The 17,160-nt window shown below is 32.4% G+C and overlaps 3 protein-coding genes across 3 annotated transcripts; all 3 read left to right on the forward strand.

Annotated features, from left to right (window-relative positions):
- Window positions 1-465: 465 nt before the first annotated feature.
- LOC125864597 (replication protein A 32 kDa subunit B) lies at window positions 466-5,338 on the forward strand. The gene is made up of 10 exons (XM_049544619.1): window positions 466-640; window positions 913-1,023; window positions 1,106-1,203; window positions 1,399-1,440; window positions 1,530-1,607; window positions 2,737-2,815; window positions 2,905-2,997; window positions 3,115-3,191; window positions 4,852-4,920; window positions 5,021-5,338. The coding sequence occupies exons 1-10, from the start codon at window positions 530-532 to the stop codon at window positions 5,103-5,105; spliced, it is 843 nt and encodes a 280-aa protein (XP_049400576.1). The 5' UTR covers window positions 466-529; the 3' UTR covers window positions 5,106-5,338.
- A 4,686-nt stretch (window positions 5,339-10,024) lies between these two features.
- On the forward strand, window positions 10,025-13,947 carry LOC125864224 (nuclear transcription factor Y subunit A-10-like). Its single transcript, XM_049544137.1, has 6 exons — window positions 10,025-10,087; window positions 11,072-11,114; window positions 11,754-11,801; window positions 12,647-12,732; window positions 12,915-13,055; window positions 13,322-13,947. Exons 1-6 carry the CDS (start codon window positions 10,025-10,027, stop codon window positions 13,568-13,570), a joined length of 630 nt encoding a protein of 209 aa, XP_049400094.1. The 3' UTR covers window positions 13,571-13,947.
- A 1,093-nt stretch (window positions 13,948-15,040) lies between these two features.
- On the forward strand, window positions 15,041-17,088 carry LOC125864594 (syntaxin-121-like). Its single transcript, XM_049544617.1, has 2 exons — window positions 15,041-15,613; window positions 16,379-17,088. The coding sequence occupies exons 1-2, from the start codon at window positions 15,126-15,128 to the stop codon at window positions 16,797-16,799; spliced, it is 909 nt and encodes a 302-aa protein (XP_049400574.1). The 5' UTR covers window positions 15,041-15,125; the 3' UTR covers window positions 16,800-17,088.
- Window positions 17,089-17,160: the final 72 nt, after the last annotated feature.

Here is a 17,160-nt window from a genome sequence, read left to right on the forward strand (position 1 = left end):
AAAAATTAAAGAGTCCGAAAATATATGGTAAAAATTCTAATGTTTTCACTCATCAGCATGTAGTTATTAATTTTTATATATTCTTAAGTTATTTGTCACTGTATTGGACAAGATCCAAATAAGGTAGCAGAATAAACATTTTTTTTAATATTATGTCATTTTTTTAAAAGGTAGAGAAATGATAATAATTATTTTTTTCTTTTTCATTTTAGAAAAGTAAGGTAATTGGTCAAAACTTTAGTGAGAAAATAAGTGTTTTTGGAGAGTAAGGAAGTTCACTTTTAGAAGTTAAAAAAAGGTAGTTTTCCAATAAAAGTACCTCTGATAAACCTATACTTAAATTTATTGGCCAATCACAAACGGCTTGTCACAAAAATATTTATTAATATTAAAAAAAAATATTATCAGATAAGCTGAAGGGCCAAATCGTAATTTTACTTATATTACAGTGCTAAGCGCGAAAAGATTGCTGGAGAAGGAAGAGTTAAAGAGGCGGGAACCCAATAGAGTGACACACAGTGACGGAGAGATGTACGGTGGGAACAACCAATTCGACGGCAACGCGGCGTTTTCTGGCGGCGGTTTCATGCCGTCGCAGGCTACTCAAACCGCCGGCGATCATTCTTTCTCTCCGGCCAAGGTATGTTCTACTTCCTTAGCATGTGAAATGTGAACAAGGCTTTAGTTTTTCGTTATGCTATTTTTCTCCAGAAATATCTATTCCTCCCTGCTGGAACTGATAGGAATAGAGAAGATGAGAACTTTGAACATAAAACTAGAAGATTTATCAAGCAAAGTTTTTCCTTTCGGATTTTAGGTTTTTTTTAGCCCTTTTTCTTTTAATTGAGAAGTATTTGAATTTTACTGCTCAAACATTTTTTTAAAATTTTCTTTTGGTTTCTCTATTGGCAGAATCGTGATTCACAGACTTTGATTCCATTAACCGTCAAGCAAATTAGTGAAGCCTTTCAATCAAGTGATGATAAGACAAATTTTCTCATTGATGGAGTTGATGTGAATAATGTAAGTTTTTTATACTCGTGGCTTTTGCTGTTTTGTTATGCTGTATAAGATATGTATGATTTAGAATCTGACATGCTCGTAGGTAAAACTGGTGGGTATTTTATGCAACAAAATGGAAAGAGTTACAGATGTATCATTTGTTGTGGATGATGGAACAGGGCGCCTTGACTGTTTTCGATGGTAATAGTCAGTTTCGTTTTCCCCTCATTTTTGTCATCATAGACCACAAGTACATTATACTGTATCACTTGTTGGTAAAGGATTTAGAATTGTTATACTTATGTAAAACACTAAACCACAGTCTACTATGTTCGACATACTTGACTTTGTGTTTTTAAAATTTAATTATAAATTTGGTTGATGCGTACTACGCAGGGTAAATGAAGCTGTTGATACCAAAGAAATGGAAGCAGTCACGTAATTCTTCTTCTCGATAGTGTTATTTTTTTCACATAATATATCTTAATATCATGTTTTATCATATTTTTGGGTTCTTTGTTAAATAGAAATGGCATGTATGTTCGAGTCCATGGACACTTGAAAGGCTTTCACGGTAAAAAGCAGTTGATGGCTTACTCAGTCAGGTATTTCAGTATGGGTTTCTGAATTGCTCATTTTGTTTCCCTTCAGTATACTAATGTTGGTGAGCATATGCACAAGTTATTACTCTTCTCCGGTAGTGAGAGGTGGTTGCCTCTGCCTTGCAAAAAGCTATTCTGTGGGGCTTTAGGTTTTCTCAAAGAAAAGATTTTTAATACATAGTTTGTAATCTATCCAGCATTCGTGTATGCAATGCATTGCACAACATTGTTTCAGCACAAAGTTACTAACTTATCTTTACTTGAGACACTGCAAAAACATGAAACTTATATTAATGTTGATTTTAGTATTTTCAAGGTCCTCGTATGGTCTTAGTAAGTTGCTTTCCCTTGTTCACCTAGTTAATCCCTGCATGCCTTTATTAGTCAATTTCTTTGTAATGTATCTAGGATCTCTGTTCTTTTCAAGTGTTGACTATACATGTATATTGCTGTTTTTATAATTGTTTAATTAGCATAAATTCTTTTTCCTTTTCTTTTGGGGGACGTAAGGTTTAGAGGAAGTTCATCAGGTAGAAGGTGGAGGGAGTGTGTACAACTGGTATTTTCTCAGAAGCACGTGAAATGACATGATAGTTGTTTGTCAAAATGAGGCAATTATATCTGTTCCATGCATCCTTTTATGAACAGGCACAAGGAGAACAATTGAGCAAAACTGGTGTGTAAAATTGTTACAAATGGGGTTTTTTGCATTATTTGATAAATCCCTTAGTTGTGTTGAATCAATAACTGGGTAAACCAAAGTTGTTAACTATATTGCCATATATAATTGGTGATCATTATTTTCATTAATCATGTTTTAAAAATTTGTTCTTAAACCAATGAACATCCGGTAAACTCCAACTTGACATGGAAAGATAGTTTGCAAGAAAAAGATTCTGGTATATGAAAAAGCATCTTTATGGATTGAACCATACACCTATCCTTTTATATTAGTGTATGAATGGTGAGGGCAGGAAACGTGCAAATTTTTCACGAGAGCTGTTATTTCTACTCATACTATGTCTCTGGGGAGGTTAGAGGAGGAAGGATGCCCCCTTGCCCCTGTTACCTTTGTATCAGCTTTAACGAGTTGGTGGTAAAGATCCTAATTTCTTATATGTGTGGTTTTTAGGCCTGTGGATGACTACAATGAGATTGCATACCACTTTGCTCAAGTCATTTATGTTCATACCTACAACAGTAGTCTACGGGTACTTAACAAACTGCCTTGCATATGTTGAGCTAAACAATATGCTGTACATAAGATTCTGATTGAGTTGCATTTCCTTTGCCACTCCAGAAGCAACATGATAGTTCCTCTATGCCAACTCAAGTGCCTAGCTCAGCTTTCAACACTCCTTTAAAGGGATACCAAGCTTCAGCGTCAAATCAAGTATTTCAAATTACATTTCTCTTCCTTTTAATTTGTGTAGTTAATTTTATATGCATTTTCAGATTTTTCACATTTCCTTTGTAGTCTATGATTTTATCTTTATCTTTTATGTTTCAGTTTCCTGGATACAGCATGGACGGGATCAGAGGTGTAGATAAAATGGTCTTGGACTTCTTGCAACAACCATCATGCCTGTAAGTCATTTGAATCTCCAGCACTTTCGCTCACTGGGCAGTGCTTGCAGTTCTAGTGCAAATACCAATAAAATCACATCAGTATAAATGAATGCTTCTTATTACATGTCAAATGCTTATTTCATGGCTACTGATTTTGTCAGATAATCTTGTTCTGTCACATGACATTGAAATAAAATTATAAGTGTGTTATTCCTTGGTATAACTCGAATTTCAAATCATTCACTTGCTTTAGAGAAGAATTGAGAACGAATGCTTAACAGGTTCTTTTCCAGTTCGGGTACTTCTCCTTTATCCTTGTCTTGCTTTTGCGCTCAGTCAGGCACCTAAGGTGGAGTTCAATGCCTATAAAATATCTTAAGGAAAAGAAAGGGATGTATGGATAATAGAACAGATGAGTGATACAGTCTAAAAGAGTCTGTTCTCACCTATCCGTAGGTAGTGGGTCATGACGCCTTTTTTTGCATGTCAAATCCACTTTGAATTTACCCCCAAGGCCTAGCTCAAGTGGCAAAAGGTGGAGGATTTGTGTCTTAGGTTGCAAGTTCAAGCCCCACACCATGCAAAGCGAGAGAAGGGTAGAGGGGCAGGTCCATTATCCACCGAGTTTAGAAGGCTGTGACTGGTCCAAAGGGCGGGTCTCTCGGTTATCAAAAAAAAAATCCACTTTGTATTTGAATATCCTTTGCGCCTTATCTCCTCATCTTCCTGTTTATAAAACAGAGCTTCTTCAATCTATGAAACAACCAGAACTTCGAGAGGATCGCCTTTGGAGAAGGGAGCGGCTTCTTGTGGTAGATATTGCGAACATCTCTCCCATCATTGGGAAGTTCGGGATGTATCATGAAACCTTTTCGTCAAATTCATAATGGCTACACCCTATCAAAAGAAAACTAGAAGTTGCCTTTGTCACTGCTTACACCACATAGGAACTTTGTAGACGGGATAACTTTAGGAATTTTTTAGCAATACGATACTGATCTCCATTCAGAAGTCATTGGAAAGATCTTAATATACTCACGTTTTGTTTAGCTAAACTCAGGCATGAGCATGCCTTTATGTATTTCATTGTAGTGTAAATAGGAACTTCCATCAAGAGACTAAATTTGGATTGCTTGAGGAGCTTGCAGAGATGCTTGCTGTTCTTGGTAGTGCAACATCGTTCTTACATTGTATTTACCACGTTGATTGGACTTGGTTTTGGAAAGCGTTTGTTTGGTTCTGAAAACTTGGTTTCCTTTTCTATTTTCACCTTGGTTTTATGATCATGGGATGAGAATGGTGAGGAAGATTTTTCATTTGGATCAAAGGACAAATCCACCTTGTTTCCAAAATAAAACTTTTATTTTTTAAGATTAATTTTCAAAATAGTTTTTTTCCAAAACCAAACAAATTCGTTTTCAAGTGTTGAAAACTGTCCCCCAACTGACTTAAAATTTTTGTTTTTCATAAAAAAAAAATTATCTGTATTGCTTGGATCTTAAAGTTAACTGCCGGATCGTCCAAAACCTATCCGACACGGGTGTGACAACATTTTTGGAGGGTCCAAACAGCATAGTATTGATAGTGTATTTTATTTGCTTGTAATTGATTGAGAATATGACTACCAAGCTCCTTAATGATTTTGCTGTGCTAATAATCTCTATTATTTCTATTTCAGTGCACTTGAGAAAGGGGTTCATCGCAATGAGCTTGTCCAACAGCTACAAGTCCCTTCAGAGAAGATCTCGTACCTCTCTCTCCCCTCTCGTTCTCTTTCATGATTCATAACATTAGATCATTTCTGCTCTTGCTTATTTTCCTTATTCCTTATTGTTTTTGTATGACAGAGAAGCTCTTGACTCTCTCGAATCGGAAGGTCTAATTTACACCACAATAGACGAGTTTCACTACAAGTCTACCGGAAACGGTTGATGTGGGAGATGAAATTGATAAGCAACTTTATAAGATATGTCCTTTTCCCTGTATATGTGCTGTTTTTGTCGGATATATTGTTGTTTTTTAACCTCAAAGAGTCTTTTGTGCACTGTTAGCTTTTGACTGTTGCAACTTTTATCTCATCTTTTAGAATTTTAGCCATGGAACAGAATGGCCTTGTCTTTGGAGAACATCAATCTCACTTGAAATGATGTTTATATAAGGTTGGGCCGAGTTTATTATTATGAATGAGCATTTTCGATATGTTTATTCATGAAGTCTAAAGCTTCACCATACAACAACCCACACATACCGTGTTATTTCACAAGTTGTGTCTGAGAAGGGTGATGTGTACGCAGTCTTTTATTTCTACTTTGTGAAAATAGAGAAGTGGTTTTTGATAGACTTTCTGTAAAGATTCACTATGAGGTTTACTAATATATCAAAACCTTGATGTACTAAACAAACCTAACCTACCTAATGTGATAAATTAGTAATTAAAATCTTGGTTTGTACTATGATTAGGAATATAATAATTAGGGACTAACCTCCACTTTCTAGTTGGTTCCTCCCTCACTAAAAGATTCTAGTATTAATTCATTTGGGTTGGGAAGATACTGATTTGTTGTTAATGTATTCAGAATCGTTAAAAGTGTTTAGCGGCATTTAAGTTGAAGCTTAATTAATTGATTAGTCAAGTCAGTATTAAGTATACTATTTGTCTATTATCAAGATTTGACAGTATATTAACCTGTCCACTTATTATTTATTATGGTTTAAATTTAACATATGTTATATTATCAGACTCTATCATTAATAAGACTTTTCGCAAATGTTTTTTGACAGGTTTTCTTTTAAAAATTCCATATTTTTGATATATTTTGATGGAAACGTTCATAAAAAAATTATATTTTGTCAATAAGCAAACTTCAAATTAAGGTACCAAATTTGCACACGTCTTTATATTTTTTTCTCCCTTTTTCCTTTAAAAAAGGTTTTAATAAAGTCTTTTTAACATAACATGTATATAAATACAGATAAGTCCAAAGTTGGCTTGTCCTTTTTCATAAAGTTGGTTTACTAAAAGTTCTTATCATGTAACAAGAGAAAATGATCAAAATAGTTCTTAATGTATGGACTTATATTGATTTGGTCCTTCATATATATAGCTCATGGAAAAAGTTTTTTATCTACATTAAAAACTTATCAATTTAGTGTTTCACCCTAAAAATCTAATGACACAAAAAAAAATTCGGTCAAATTTAACAGAGATGTGCAACTCACGTGCATACAAAAATCTTAAACAAAACCTCTGTCTTCTTGAATCAATTCCAAAGGGTGAAAACACCTTTCCAATAAAAATCATTTTCTTGTAAATCAATCTACACAAGTTTTTTCATTGTTGAACGATGTTAATCAAAAGAAACTCCAAGGGATTGAGCCCCTGTTATGGTAAGAATTTATCTTGCTTTTAGTCGAGACAATCCAAAGGCCAGCCTATTTGGTATTCAAAATTTGCAGGGTTGTTAGTACTATTTTTTCAATCGTTTTATATAAGATTCTTTTTTTTCTTTTTGGTGATATGAAAATCTACTTTTTTAATTTTTTTACTGTTGACTTTTTTTGGTTTGTGTATTCAAGAATATTTAGAAGTTATGGTGTACAAAATATACATGCTTTGTAACATCTAGAATGTGGTCTTAATTGGCTTAAATATGTAATCTTTCAACTGCAGATTTTGTGTTCGAGGAGTCTTTTTTTAGTATCAAAGTNAAAAAAAAATTCTGTCAAATTTAACAGAGATGTGCAACTCACGTGACATACAAAAATCTTAAACAAAACCTCTTGTCTTCTTGAATCAATTCCAAAGGGTGAAAACTCCCACCTTTTCAATAAAAATCATTTTCTTGTAAATCAATCTATACAAGTTTTTTCATTGTTGAACGATGTTAATCAAAAGAAACTCCAAAGGATTGAGTCCTTGTTATGGTAAGAATTTATCTTGCTTTTAGTCGAGACAATCCAAAGGCCAGTCTATTTGGTATTCAAAATTTGCAGGGTTGTTAGTACTATTTTTTCAATCGTTTTATATAAGATTCTTTTTTTTCTTTTTGGTGATATGAAAATCTACTTTTTTAATTTTTTTACTGTTGACTTTTTTTGGTTTGTGTATTCAAGAATATTTAGAAGTTATGGTGTACAAAATATACATGCTTTGTAACATCTAGAATGTGGTCTTAATTGGCTTAAATATGTAATCTTTCAACTGCAGATTTTGTGTTCGAGGAGTCTTTTTTTAGTATCAAAGTTTATCATAAAGGATTGATAAAACATCAACCAGCCAAACAGTATGTTATCGAGTGCTACAATTCTACTCAATAACTTTGAAATGTTAAATTTGATTCTAATCATCTTATCAGAATGCATCTGGTGCATGATTCTAGTATCTCCAATACTGCCAATTTATAATTTTTATTGTTCTACTCTTGTGTTTGATAAATAACAATTTTGATGAGTGTGTTAGTAGCCGTCTTCTTCACCTTCGTCAGAATCTACCCAAACACTATCAACAATGGAAAAATTTGTGTCGATTGATTTACAAGAAAATGATTTTTATTGGAAAGGTGGGAGTTTTCACCCTTTGGAATGATTCAATAAGATAGAGGTTTTGTTTAAGATTTTTGTATGTCACGTGAGTTGCACATCTCTGTTAAATTTGACAGAATTTTTTTTTGTGTCATTAGATTTTTAGAGTGAAAGACTAAATTGATAAGTTTTTAACATAAATAAAAAACCTTTTCCATAAGTTATATATACGAGGGACCAAATCAATCTAAGTCCATATAAAGACTATTTTGATCATTTTCTCTTGTCTGGATATATGATAAGAACTTTTAGTAAACCAACTTTATGAAAAAGGACAAGCCAACTTTGGACATATCTGTATTTATATACATGTTATGTTAAAAAGACTTTATTAAAACCTTTTTTTAAGGGAAAAAGGACGAAAAATTTAAAGACGTGCAGATTTGGAACCTTAATATATGAAGTTTGCTTATTGAAAAAATATAATTTTTTATGAACGTTTCCATCAAAATATCATAAAAAATATGGAATTTTTGAAAGAAAATCTGTCAAAAAATATTTTCGAAAAGTTTTATTATATTAGTGATAGAGTCTGATAATGTAACATATGTTAAATTTAAACCATAATAAATAGTAAGTCGACTCTTGATAATAGACAAATAATATACTTAATACTGACTTGACTAATCAATTAATCAAGCTTCAACTTAAATGCCGCTAAACACTTTAGCGATTCTGAATACATTGACAACAAATCAGTATCTTCCCAACCCAAATGAATTAATACCAGAATCTTTTAGTGAGGGAGGAACCAACTAGCAAGTGGAGGTTAGTCGCTAATTATATTTCTAATCATAGTACAAACCAAGATTTTAATTACTAATTTATCACATTAGGTAGGTTAGGTTTGTTTAGTACATCATGGTTTTGATATATTAGTAAACCTCATAGTGAATCTTTACCGAAAGTCTATCAAAAACGACCTCTCTATTTTCACAAAGTAGAAACAAAAGACTGCGTACACATCACCCTTCTCAGACACAACTTGTGAAATAACACGGAATGTGTGGGTTGTTGTATGGTGAATCTTTAGACTTCATGAATAAACATATCGAAAATGCTCATTCATAATAATAAAGTTGGCTCAACCTTATATAAACATCGTTAAATGTGAATTTGCGGATTGCAATGCTTTTATTTTAATATTTGATCTTTGGTAAAAAAAAAACTATTTTTGAAGACTTAAATCTAAAATCTTTAAATTATAAATAAAAAAATTTCGAATCTTTAATGAAAAAGCTAAATCTTACGAAGATTTGCAACAAAAAGAATCATATAAGTAACTTTTTATGTGGCACTAATAAGTGTATTCCACATGTAGCTATCTTTTGGCTTCCAATAAATTTTCAATATATCATCCACCAAAATGCATCTACAAGAACACTCATATATGATATAACTATTTCTTTTTCCCCAAATTATCAAGGTTTTAATTTAATATTTCTTTTGGTTTTTAAATAATATTTGATATTTTTATTGAAGTTTTAATTAGTTTAAATTCAGATTGTATACGACTCATTTAGGAACAAAATACTCACCAACCAAAAAAAAAAATCATATTGCAAGGCGTCAATCAAAAGCTTTTAATTAACAATAAAAAAATATTATTCATCCTAAAATAACACACTTGAATATAAAAATAAGATTTATTCTAGTGCTAAATGTTCGAAATGCTTTTTCACTAATTAAGGAGTAACACGTGTACCTACACGTTGAGTTTGTAATTATTTATGGAATCTTTTTTAATATATATCCAATGAGTATATTTATTTACCAAAAAAGGTATCCAAGTAAAGTTACCAAATAAGGGTTCTCTAGTCTTAATAGCAAAGATCATTTTCATGTAGTTGATTAATATACCTTTTAAGAATTGTTGGAATAGGTTTTTATTATTTTATTTATATATCATCAAAATTAAGTTCATTATAGAATAATAAAAAATTGTAACATTCTTAATGTGGATACTAATGATGCATTTGGCAAAGCATGATGAGTTCCATTTAAGACATCTTTTTGCCATTTTTGCAATAATTATCTAAAGCTATGAACCATTTTTGCAGTTCTTTGAAGCTACTCCTCTTCTTCCTCCTTTTTTTTTTTTTTTGTTGTTGTTGAAAGTTGATCTATAATTTATTTATTTTTGTGATTTTAAAAACTTTTAGTAATGATGAAAAGAATTTGGATTTTTTCTTGTCATACAATACATGCTTTTAACCAAAATAAAAGTGTACTTTGATTTAGTAGTCCAACAACAACAAAGAGAAAAAAACATGACGTGGCCTAATGATCAACGAAGTGAATTGAAAATCATGAAGTTTCAAGTTCAAATTTCAGTAAAGACAAAAACACTAGATGATTACTTTTTATATATGATACTACCACAATTATGAAAAGAAAAAAAGAGGAGAAAAACATAACAATTTTTTTTCCAAATGCATATGCTCATACGTATGGTATTCAAAATCTATTGAGTAGTCTAATCTAAGTTCTTACTATATAATATTCATTCGAAAAAGAAACGCTTTCTATTATAATTTTTTTTTTCAAAATTCAAACTCGAAATCTTAAATTAAAAAACAAAAATATCTTATTCATCCCACTACATTCATTATTATCTATAGTGGTCATCTAGAGATACTAAAATACTTCACCAACCAATTATAATAGTGGGAGCCAATTGTATAGATTTATGCCAAGTGTGAAAACCAAAAAAGAACCACCTCAATTATCAATTATCTAAAAGCCCTAGTCATTCCCCCACCCACAACATTACATTTGGCATTTATAAACAGTATGATTCATTAAAGGGGAACACTCCTAATCCAAATATTTTTTATTTTTAAAACTCAAACTCGAAATACATAATTAACTCAAATATTTATACTACAAGATTATAGTTGGCATCCTCTTTCCACCCACTAATAACAGTAAAATTACCACTTCTTATTGAGTTCTTTTTCTTGCCCTTATTTTTCAATTAAAAAAAAAATAACATCAAGAATATCAAACAATGTTCATCATAAAGGTAAAAATATAAAATGCATATGAAATACATTAATTTTATCCTCCTTAACGTTATATTTTTAACTCAAAAATACCCTTACGCATCTAAATAGCACAAAATTATATGTACACCTAATAACATAGGTATTCATAAAAGCATATGACTAACATGATCAAAGTGCATATACATACAATTGATGACACTTGGCTAGGGCCCAATTGGACAGAGATTTATTAAGAAAATAAAAGATAAACATTTTCCTTTTTTTTTTCCTTATGATATATATAGCCTTTAATTAGGCTAGATTTCATAGGATACTTCTATCTATTTGCCATTTCTTTCCTCTCTCTTTGTGAGTATGTCACTCTTCTCTTCTTCAGCTAACTTCTTTAGTTTTTTTTTTCAAAAATAAAATAAAATATATACTTCAAATTTTATATTTAGTAGAGCTCTTGTTTAATTTGCTTTTAGAATTTTATTTTTTTTATAGCTACTAACTTTGTGTGATCCATATGTGATTAATGATCTTAGTTATGTTCATACTCTTAGTATTTTTATGTAGTGAGTGACTAGTAATTTTAGTTTTATTTGAATTTCATTTATATGTTCCTTGTTTTTCTTCTAATTTATCTTGATTTCCCTTGCTATATATAATAATGTAGAGTTAGATATGTAAGCCATTAAGATTTATAACTGTGGCTAGAAGAGCTACTACCAGTGATGGCGTAGACAAAAATTTCATTAAAAGACGTTCAAGATTTTATGTATAGTGTAATTTTCGATTTGTACACACAATTCAATTTTCTGTATACATAATATGATTTTCTGGCAAAGGATATTCAATTGATTATTCATTCTATGTTGTTTAAGTACCACTGTTTAAGAAGTTCAATTCATTTTTTTAATTTTTTGTATAATTTGGTTGGTGAAGGTAAGTGTGAAAAAATGTCCTTATTTAATTTGATGTCCAATTATTGTTTGTTGTTGGATTGCAGGAATTTATTTTAGAATAATATTATCTATGGAGCAGCCTATGTCCTCTGGTAATATTCTCTTTATCTTAATTAGTTAATTTAGGTTATTTATAGAGAACAATTCTGAGTTATAATACATGTTGAAATTAAATAATAAAGGATATATAATATAAAATATGTGTTTTGATTATAATTAAATAAATTACAATAAACTTCTATTTCTAATTTTAATCTTGCTTCACCATGAGCTTAGGCACATACTGTATATAAAATAAGGAAAAACTATTCGAATTACACAAATATTCTACCATAAATACTAATTCACTGTATAATTTGAAATAATTACCGTCTCGCTAATTAATAATTGTCCTAATTGTTTTGAGTGATGAGTCATGTAGAATTTAGTTTGAGGGATTGACGATGGCCCATATTGTGGAATTTAGTTCAAAAGGGAAATTGTTGGGTGAACGAACAAAATCTCATATTGATAGCCGAAAAGAAACATAATATAAAGTATAAAGATACTTTTATTGGTCATGTGAAACTACAAAAAACTTTTTGAGGAAAACTAAACCATGTGAAATTGTCTCAAAACGGATTGTATTACACATCATTGTTCAGAATATCTTTAAATTGTCTTAGCCCAACACACGAAAGGAAGATCAACAAGAGATTTGAAGGAAATGGTTGTAATTTCACTGGAAGGAACATAGAATATATGCTGATCATACTCCTTTAGTAGGGTAGACTGTAGAGAGGTTGTTTATGTGAGATCATCGGTTCACTATTTTACCAGTTTCACCTTTCCTTCATATGTTTATAATAAGGATACCTTCTATATTGATTTAATTAACGAAATTGGAGTTATGCTTTTGTATGAAACTTCCACTAAACTCTTATTAATATCTATGCAGACTCTCATGAATCAGGTGTTTCTATGCAATCATATAATATGGACTATCAAGGCCACTTTGATCTAGGTTTATTTGGTCAATCCCTGGTAAAGTTTTCTAGATTAAAATTATATACATCGTTGATATAAAAAGCTTTTCATACTATTACACCTCAAGTATTCCTATTTTTTTGATATGCGAGTTTTCTATCTGAACTATCAGCAACTATATTTATCAAAACGCACAAAGTAATATACTAATAATACTTTGTATTCTCAAAATTTTGAAGGGCCGGATTATGCTGCCATTGAATTTGACCTCCCATGATGAAAGCCCAATATTTGTCAATGCCAAGCAATATCATGGGATACTTAGGCGTAGAAAATTCCGCGCAAAGGAAATGGAGAAGAACTTATTTAAACCGCGTAAGGTAAAATTCTTCTTTTGACTTAATAGTTATAGATGACTATGATTCATGTAGTTACTATGGTAACAACTGGCGTTTTCATGTTAGCAATGTGCTCTCTATCCCTATTAAGTGCATAAAGCTTAGAGCACCCTCTTTAGAAATGAGTGATACTTAATTGAGACGAAGAGATTACTTTCAGCTAGCTTCCTTTTTTTTTCTCGTACCCAAATTTCCTCTCATGTTCTCACTTTGGTTGCTTAATTTTTGTATTGGTTTAATGGTTACAGCCATTCTTGCACCTCTCGCGCCATCTCCATGCCAAGAGTAGACCTAGGGGAGGTGGGGGGCGCTTCTTGAATACGAGGAAGACGAATGGAAGTATCAACGATGATGCAAACGGTACAACCAAGACTAGCAACAAGAAATGTCATCACACTATATCACAAAATTCTGAAGTTTTGCAGTCTGATGTATTCAATTTTAACTCAATAAAGGAAACAACTAACAATATGTCCTCTATTGGATACTGGCCATGACATTTTCATGGCCAGTAAGTGGGGTTCTGCAGCAGCAGTTTATAGCTACTGCTGCAGAAACCCCAGAAATTGATGCGTTTTACCCTTACTACAACCAAATTGAGGTCTATGGACTCTGTTCCTACCGCAATTTGGTTTCTAGAATAGGCAGATCATCCTTGGCTATACTCATTAAGGTTGCTTCTATATATCATTCCATGTAGCTATTCAGATAGCTACATGGATGTTACGAAGTGCTAAAACCTTAATGCACTTTTTCTTTATAGTAGGACGTATATCCTAAATCGAAATAAGTTTATGAAGGTTCAAAATTATCAAGTTTGTGATGTTGTGTATATGTTGGCTTGTAAAAATTGAGTTGAAGTATTGATTTAGTATTTGGTGTGTTTGAGACTGGACTTGTACTATGGTATCAGAGTAAGACTCATTTCAATCCATTGTTTCTGATGTTGGGTCGTGTCTTATATTGTTTAAGCTCCAGATGTTCAGTCCATTTAAAATTGTATCCAAAGTATTAGTTTTTCATATTTATTTTTTACTTGGACAATTCTAGTGTTATAATTTCTCCATGATTAATATGTAAGCCAAAACAGCCTTTCAGATGAGAACATTCTCTTTGGTACTCAAAATTCTCTGACGTATAAACCCCGGCCCTGTTAGACTTAGCCCCAGTCAATCTTAACCATACTTGTGAGTTTTGATCATTTCCTTCTTTTTTTTTAGGGTATTCGCTTTGAGGTCAGATTACTTTGATATCGTGTCGGAAAGTTCACTTTAGAAGGTAGAGTGATCCCTATCAAAACTAATTATATATTCAAAACTTGAACTTGAAACATGTGGTATATGATAGAGGAATGCTCACTACCCTAGTCTATACTAATCTTTTTTGTTAGACTTTGAAATCCGAAATATTTAGTTAAAGATGGAGGAGTAATCATCATCCTACCATAACCTTTAGTCTCTATATATTTATTATTTTGGTTTCTCACTTAGTGTCAGTTATCAGCTATAGAGCTCGACTAATTTAGATTCACATCAATAAAGTTTCAAAGCGCTTCAAACCAAGGACGACTCTATATCCAACTCTCGAATCTTAGATTTAAGTTCTTACCATCATATCAAAATCTATAGTTTATAGCAAATGCACAATTTTATTTTTTAACTAAGTCTACCACACAAACTTCATTTCAAGCATCACTATGACCCGTGCCACCATAGGGAAGACATCGAATATATAACATCTAGTTAATGATGAACGAATATCCACCACTCCACCACAACCCGAAGTCACTATCTATTTTAATACACATTGAATAGTGAAGACTAATACATTAATATCAATTTGACTTTTTAAACTCATATTTTTTCCTTCCAACTTGTCACCATAGTTGTTGAAGTAGACAACCATTTTGACAAGTCTTCTCTCCAGCCTGCCATTCAAGAACTAGTTAATTTCAACCCCCTACCCCCACCCCCACTTCACCCCTTCAAAACCCATCTCAACCAAAATTTCCAATCAAAATCTTGAAATTGTTTCTAGCATAAGAATTTCACAATGAATGATCTATTCTCAGGATCATTTTCTCGTTTCAGAAATGAAGAACTATCCCCAAATCAAGAATCACCTGGAATACAAATGAGACAAACTGGAGGTGTCAATCTTGATAAATTCTTCGAAGATGTAGAAACCATTAAAGACGAGCTTAAAGAACTCGAAAAGATTCATACCCAACTCCACAATTCACATGAACAGAGCAAGACTCTGCACAATGCTAAAAATGTCAAAGATCTCAGAACAAAGATGGATAATGATGTTTCGATAGCTTTGAAAAAGGCGAAATTTATCAAAGTTCGATTAGAAGCATTAGATCGATCTAATGCTGCTAATCGAAGTGTACCTGGTTGTGGACCTGGAAGTTCATCAGATAGAACAAGAACCTCTGTTGTGAATGGATTGAGGAAAAAACTTCAAGAATCTATGAATCAGTTCAATGAATTAAGGCAAAGAATGGCATCTGAGTATAGAGAAACTGTTCAGAGAAGGTATTGTTGAATCAAGTTTAAATCTTGCATATATGATGTTTTTGTTATTATCTGTTATTTTCTCAAGAAATGTTAGTAGCTCAGTTGGTTGGTTATCTGAACTTCCACCTAATTGTTTTGACTTCCATTTGTTCTTTCTTTGGACTGCTTTGGACTGTTTTTTTTGGTGAATCGAGGGTCTATGGAAACGATCTCTCCACCGTAGGGATAAAGTTTGTGTACATTCTACCCTTCCGTGGACTTGTTTTTTTTCGTGAGTCGAGGATAAAGTTTGGTACATTCTACCGTTCCAGATCCCACTTTGTGAAATTACACTGAGTATGGTATTGTTGTATCATCTGAAATTGAACAACTTAGCCTTTCGTTTGACTTTTGATCATTCGTGTTCTTGCTGTTAGTAAATTGTTTTGTATTTGTTCCTTATGGATTAATGGAGCTCCAGGTGAAACGAGTAGGTCTACTTGTCCAAATTCTTCAAGAAAAAGGCCCTCAACTTTAGACTATGGTTTAAAATTACCTTCATGTTGAAGCTCCATTATGGATCAAGGGAAAATATGAGATTTTTCTAACGACATTTGAAATCCGGACCTTTACCTAGTCTGTTTAGGTTGAAGTATGTGGTTATCTCATCTGAAAGTTGAAACTGTTAGAGAGAACACAATGTTGATCCTCTCATGTATCATGTGGCTCTGATTCTTTTTATAATGAATGTGGATGAGACTCAGGATCACGACTTCTGACTACTTTAAGAGTTTAAATCAACAGGTACTACACGGTGACCGGAGAAAATCCAGATGAAGGTACACTGGATACTCTAATATCCACTGGCCAAAGTGAGACATTTTTGCAGAAAGCAATACAGGAGCAAGGAAGAGGACAAGTAATGGACACAGTTATGGAGATTCAAGAAAGGCATGAAGCTGTGAAGGAATTAGAGAGAAATCTGAAAGAATTGCATCAAGTTTTCATGGACATGGCTGTTTTAGTGGAAAGTCAAGGAGCACAGCTAGATGACATTGAAAGTCAAGTCAATAGAGCCAATTCATTTGTGAGAGGTGGTGCTCAGCAGCTTGAGGTAGCAAGAAAACACCAGAAAAGTTCAAGAAAATGGACTTGTATTGCCATTATTATTTTGCTCATTATTGTCTTGGTGGTGGTTCTTTCTATTCAACCATGGAAGAAATAAGAATTACTCACATGTTGGGCTTGAACCGTGGAATTAGTCACTAATACTTGCACGTCAAGATAGTCTGTCTACATAACATCCCCTTAGGGTGTTGCCTTTCCCTGGCCCTGCATCAACACGAGATGCTTTGTGCATCGGAGTATCTTTCTTTTTTTCATATTTCTAATGTTTGGAGTTCTCTTTGTAATTAAATTATTGCTAAAGTAGAAATGGAGCTGAGGGAGACTGTTTTGTGCTATTTGTTTGTTTATACACATTTGGGTTTATATCTAATCTTTTGTTGGTGATACTTTTGTTTGTTTTTTTAGAACTTTTCTGAATTCATAAATGCATGTGGCATGACACTATGAAGATTTAAGCC

The sequence above is a fragment of the Solanum stenotomum genome, chromosome 5 (assembly GCF_019186545.1).
Source record: "Solanum stenotomum isolate F172 chromosome 5, ASM1918654v1, whole genome shotgun sequence".
Classification (NCBI taxonomy): domain Eukaryota; kingdom Viridiplantae; phylum Streptophyta; class Magnoliopsida; order Solanales; family Solanaceae; genus Solanum; species Solanum stenotomum.

What these genes read in the sequence shown, in the direction of transcription:
- LOC125864594 (XM_049544617.1), top strand. Translation starts at nt 15,126, where the DNA reads ATGAATGATCTATTCTCAGGATCATTTTCTCGTTTCAGAAATGAAGAA. An exon ending in AGAGAAACTGTTCAGAGAAG is followed by an intron (nt 15,614 to 16,378) that starts GTATTGTTGAAT and finishes TTAAATCAACAG; the next exon opens with GTACTACACGGTGACCGGAG.
- LOC125864224 (XM_049544137.1), top strand. Translation starts at nt 10,025, where the DNA reads ATGACGTGGCCTAATGATCAACGAAGTGAATTGAAAATCATGAAGTTT. An exon ending in GTTTATTTGGTCAATCCCTG is followed by an intron (nt 12,733 to 12,914) that starts GTAAAGTTTTCT and finishes AAAATTTTGAAG; the next exon opens with GGCCGGATTATGCTGCCATT. An exon ending in ACTTATTTAAACCGCGTAAG is followed by an intron (nt 13,056 to 13,321) that starts GTAAAATTCTTC and finishes TAATGGTTACAG; the next exon opens with CCATTCTTGCACCTCTCGCG.
- LOC125864597 (XM_049544619.1), top strand. Translation starts at nt 530, where the DNA reads ATGTACGGTGGGAACAACCAATTCGACGGCAACGCGGCGTTTTCTGGC. An exon ending in ATGGAGTTGATGTGAATAAT is followed by an intron (nt 1,024 to 1,105) that starts GTAAGTTTTTTA and finishes ACATGCTCGTAG; the next exon opens with GTAAAACTGGTGGGTATTTT. An exon ending in GTCCCTTCAGAGAAGATCTC is followed by an intron (nt 4,921 to 5,020) that starts GTACCTCTCTCT and finishes TTTGTATGACAG; the next exon opens with AGAAGCTCTTGACTCTCTCG.